Source organism: Orussus abietinus, unplaced genomic scaffold (assembly GCF_000612105.2).
Source record: "Orussus abietinus isolate OABI.00-Male unplaced genomic scaffold, Oabi_2.0 scaffold479, whole genome shotgun sequence".
In the NCBI taxonomy this organism is placed as follows: Eukaryota; Metazoa; Arthropoda; class Insecta; order Hymenoptera; family Orussidae; genus Orussus; species Orussus abietinus.
Window position 1 is genome coordinate 1 of NW_019394623.1, and position 4,358 is coordinate 4,358.

The following is a 4,358-nucleotide window of genomic DNA, read 5'->3' on the forward strand; positions in this document are numbered from 1 at the left end:
AGGGCAGCACACGGTGCGATCGCGCGACCCTGCACGTGAGCAATCTCCCAACTCATCTCTGCAAATACAGCATTGCCGCCATATGATTGCCGTATAGAATATGAATTTTATTTCTTGGTGTCTATTAGTTTATCACTTTTTCGTAATGAATGAATGTTCATCAGTGTTCACAAATTTTAGGAGTTTTGACTCCATAACGTAGATCAGTAGAAATGCTTGAAAAATAGATTCTTAACGTCACTTTCCTAGCAAAGCAAAATGAGCCAGCCGGACTGGGTGGTACGCTTTGCAAAAGTAGGAACTACTTTAGGTGGATTAAATCCATTTGTACCAATTTTGGTTGAAAATATTCCTCGTTACATACAGTTAAAAGGTTATGAACAGAACTATGTCAAAGATGTACAAACTATAGGAAGGATCCGTTCTGATACTCCCTTACGTTTATTCATTTATTCTGTTACATCTGGGAAAGATGCTAAATTTCCGTTAAATCTTAATAATTTGTCTCTTGAACAAATTTCTTCACTGCGATCGGATGGATCGTACAGAGACAAATGGGTAAGCAACGATCAGGCAGCTGATGCGTATTGACATGAACCATATATAGAAATGCCTTAAAATTTAAATAGAATTTTCTTATCAAGGCAAATAGAAGTATTTTTAAAGTATTTGGAACCTTAAGACACATCAACGGAGATATTGTTCTTGTTGCCATCCGTTTAGAAAAGGTAGAAGATCCAATTGGTAGTTTAAAAACATTAGGGATGTTAGCTGCTTTTGCTCCTAAGAAATATTGTCAGTAAGTAGATTACAGATCTTACCATATTAATTGGAACAAGAGGTATATCTTTATTCTATTACATTTTTTAGGTATCATATCGATACATCGAGTACCTTTTCGGATTTATTCTGGGAATTGATAAAGAAGAAAAAGGTAATAAGTTTCTTTTTTCATTTACTGAAACATGACCAAATCCAATATCCTATTGAAACATTTGTTGATATTAACGTTAATTCTTATATCTTTTATTTTTATTACTTTTATAACATATAGCGCCATCTTAAATGTGTAGTAAATACATATTTAGTTGGTCAGATTCTCAGCAGAGAAATAAGTGATACAGGAAATTAGACAAGTTGTCATACATTAATTTCTTATTTTGTCAAATCCATCTGATATTTGTACGATGTCTGAGTTGAGTCAAAAAGAAAAAATATTCTGACCAACATGAAATTCTAATTTCTAAGGTGACAGCCACAGAAAACGAAGTCTAACCTCAAATGTTGAAGCTTCTCAGCATTTTGCAAACAAGCTTACAAGTATTTCCTAATAGAACTACTGGATCACCTGATGTTATAAGAGCTGCCAAATTAATTCACAATAAGAGCAGAAAAATGGTGAGGTATCTGGAGCAGACTGAAGCAATTAATATCGATAAAGACCTGTTCGAAAGGTATCGATTCAGTGTTGATCAACTAATGGAACTTGCTGGGCAAAGTTGTGCAGTTGTGATTGCAAAATGTTATCCATTAGTAAAAAGTGCTTCCAACAATGTGTTGATATGTTGTGGGCCAGGAAATAATGGAGGTGATGGTCTGGTTTGTGCTAGACATTTGAAACTTTTTGGATATGCTCCTGAAATTTATTATCCAAAAAGAACTTCAAACCGTTTATACGAAAATCTTCTACACCAATGCACTGAAAATGATATTCCCATTGTTGAAAGTACAGAGAAATTTAAGGAACTGAATAAGAATATTGTTATAATAGATGCATTATTTGGATTTAGCTTTAAACCTCCAGTTCGAGATGAATTTGTTCCGATTATGAATATCCTAAAAAGTACAGTGATTCCAATATGCAGCATTGATATACCTTCTGGCTGGAATGTAGAAAATGGTCCTTCCAAAGGGGATATAAATCCAGAAACACTAATATCTTTAACTGCACCAAAAATGTGTGCTCGTCACTTCAAAGGAAAATACCATTATTTAGGAGGACGATTTGTACCTAAAAAACTGGAAATTCAATATGACCTACAGCTTCCTGAATATCCTGGGACTGATCTGGTTGTTCCTTTATCATAAACAGAAATTATGATATATTTTAAATATTCAGTGTATCTTTTTTGAATTTCATGTAAATTTATATTTAATTCATGTAAGTCATATGCTAACTGACAAAGCTGTATCAATTTATAAACAAGTTTTATATACTGATTTGATATGTTAAGATAGAAAGATACGTAAAATTCGATTTAATACTGTATTTTTTTATATGGAGTACGAGAGTTAATGTTAATTCATTTGTAATATTACTATAATTAATCATAAGTAAACATAAACATAGTGATCCTTGTGTTATTGTGTACATATCTTCAGACATTACTACAATAAATAATGCCATTCTGTTAAGTATCGCATTTAACAAACACTTTATTGATCAGAAGCTATTAATTCTATATTTAAAATTTTACTCATTACCTTTAACACCTTCACAATCAGGAATAGTTAATGTATTTTGCCACATCAGGTATTCTATGCAGAAGAAATCAATCAGTAATGTAGTGTACAACATCCACATCGTGAACATATGGTTTGTGCTTGAAAGTGATCAACCTCACTGTGGACGCATCTAATAAAAAGGGATTAAACATTAATGTTAAAGTAAATAGCTTTTATTACATTGTGAAACGAAGACAATTTAACGAGCGAACAACAATTCTAAGACTCTAATGTTCTTGCTATTTGACGGCTTAAAGTGCAATGGTACACCGTAATTATCTATTGTTTTCTGTGAGTGTTGACAATTTTCTACCTTGAAATTCTTCTTCCGCAGACAAAAAAAGAACTGATACCGATTAACAAATCTGAAAGAATGCGCCAACTCAAATCTATCTAATGAATTTGTAGACATTACTGCTTGAATGTAATTTATTTCTGTAAAATTATCCAAAAGAAAATTTAATAATTTTGAAATAACTAATGTGTTTTTTTAAATCTGACAGATTTGAAAAGAACTATGGTTAGATTTTTATACAAAAATGTAATCATACAGTTTAATGCCATGAATGCTTTCAAATCAATTTCTTACTTTCAGATTCGTTAAACGGTCTCAATGACTTTTTGTTTATCGAGACCTTCGTCGTCCGCTTTTGCAGAACAAACGAAAAATCCAAATCGTGCATGTTCGCTTAGAGCGCTAGAATGGATTCCAAAACTGTGCGCTTCCTGCAGAAAAAAAGGCACCAACTGGCGGAAAAGTCGGCCTAACTGTATAATATTTCATTTATTTATTATGGATGGAACTTTGTCACAATACAATATTTTTAATTCCACAGTAACAAACACGACGTAAAGGTCGCAACGTTTAAAAGTTAGCGGCAGAGCGTGAACAGCGTCAAAATTTATTTAGCCAAGCTTGAACCCGAGCTTTGATTTCTTCGTTTGATCATGTTTAATTTTTACAAGCTATATCTAAAATCTTTCCAATACCAGAGGCATCGAACTATCTTTCAATTATTTATATCATAAATTTTCAAAGTAACTCTCATGCAAGCGGAATGTATTGATAGTTTTCTCATAAAATGCCATATGTATCGCCCGATGCAATAAGTCAATTAACCCGCCTAAGTTCAGCATTTGATAAGTTTTTCCTTTCACAAACTTAAAAAAAAAAAAAAATGGCCCAAACCTCAGTAAGCCAAAGAACAACTTTATCAATGAAATTGGCACTGTCGACGCTGTGCAACTACTCTTTCATTTCCCTTGCCCTTGAGTACGTATTGCATTACATTTCACCATTATAATATTCGTATAATTATTTATGGCAATTAAATGTAATTATGTATATAATATATACCAATTTAGTAAAATTATGTTTTAAATCTACAAGTATATGCTATGTCGTAGTTACGCTCTAACCTCTAAAAGAAACGGTACATTATTGTCTGCTTTATCGAATAGTTATATACATTTTATTTTTTATTTTGGTACTTATTAATATAGGTCATGGAAAGCTCAACGGCATAACCACCAGTATTACTGCGTATAATCGAGGAAATAAAAAGATTTGCAGTTACTTCGAGCCGTCGTTTCGAATTGTACGAGCTCAACGCGTCGAAGTAACCACCTTCGGCAATAAACTCACTTCGTCGAATTATTTGGCAACTAGACAAGCTCGGTCGTTCACGGAAGGCATCGTATGGTGCTTAAATCGTTGCTTTAACAATCGTAACAATTTTTTTTAGGAATTACAGATGTCACCGCTGGCTAGCACCGCGGTAGTTGTGCTTAAAATTGTCTACAGAAACCGGTAATAAATCTACGCATGTGTTCAGGCCTAGAATTTTCACAGT

At 33.1% G+C, this 4,358-nt stretch overlaps 1 protein-coding gene across 7 annotated transcripts; it reads left to right on the forward strand.

Moving 5' to 3' along the window:
* The first annotated feature begins 28 nt into the window (after window positions 1–28).
* On the forward strand, window positions 29–2,415 carry LOC105703216 (NAD(P)H-hydrate epimerase). 7 transcript variants are annotated; one of them, XM_023432893.1, is made up of 4 exons: window positions 29–558; window positions 630–799; window positions 871–934; window positions 1,249–1,281. In XM_023432893.1, the coding sequence occupies exons 1-4, from the start codon at window positions 259–261 to the stop codon at window positions 1,273–1,275; spliced, it is 561 nt and encodes a 186-aa protein (XP_023288661.1). In that variant the 5' UTR covers window positions 29–258; the 3' UTR covers window positions 1,276–1,281. The 7 variants fall into 7 exon arrangements, with proteins under 7 accessions (XP_023288661.1, XP_012286863.1, XP_012286865.1 ...); XM_012431440.1 differs by having other exon boundaries at window positions 1,055–1,257; XM_012431442.1 differs by having other exon boundaries at window positions 645–799; window positions 1,055–1,257.
* The last annotated feature ends 1,943 nt before the right edge of the window (window positions 2,416–4,358 follow it).

What these genes read in the sequence shown, in the direction of transcription:
- LOC105703216 (XM_012431443.2), top strand. Translation starts at nt 1,282, where the DNA reads ATGTTGAAGCTTCTCAGCATTTTGCAAACAAGCTTACAAGTATTTCCT.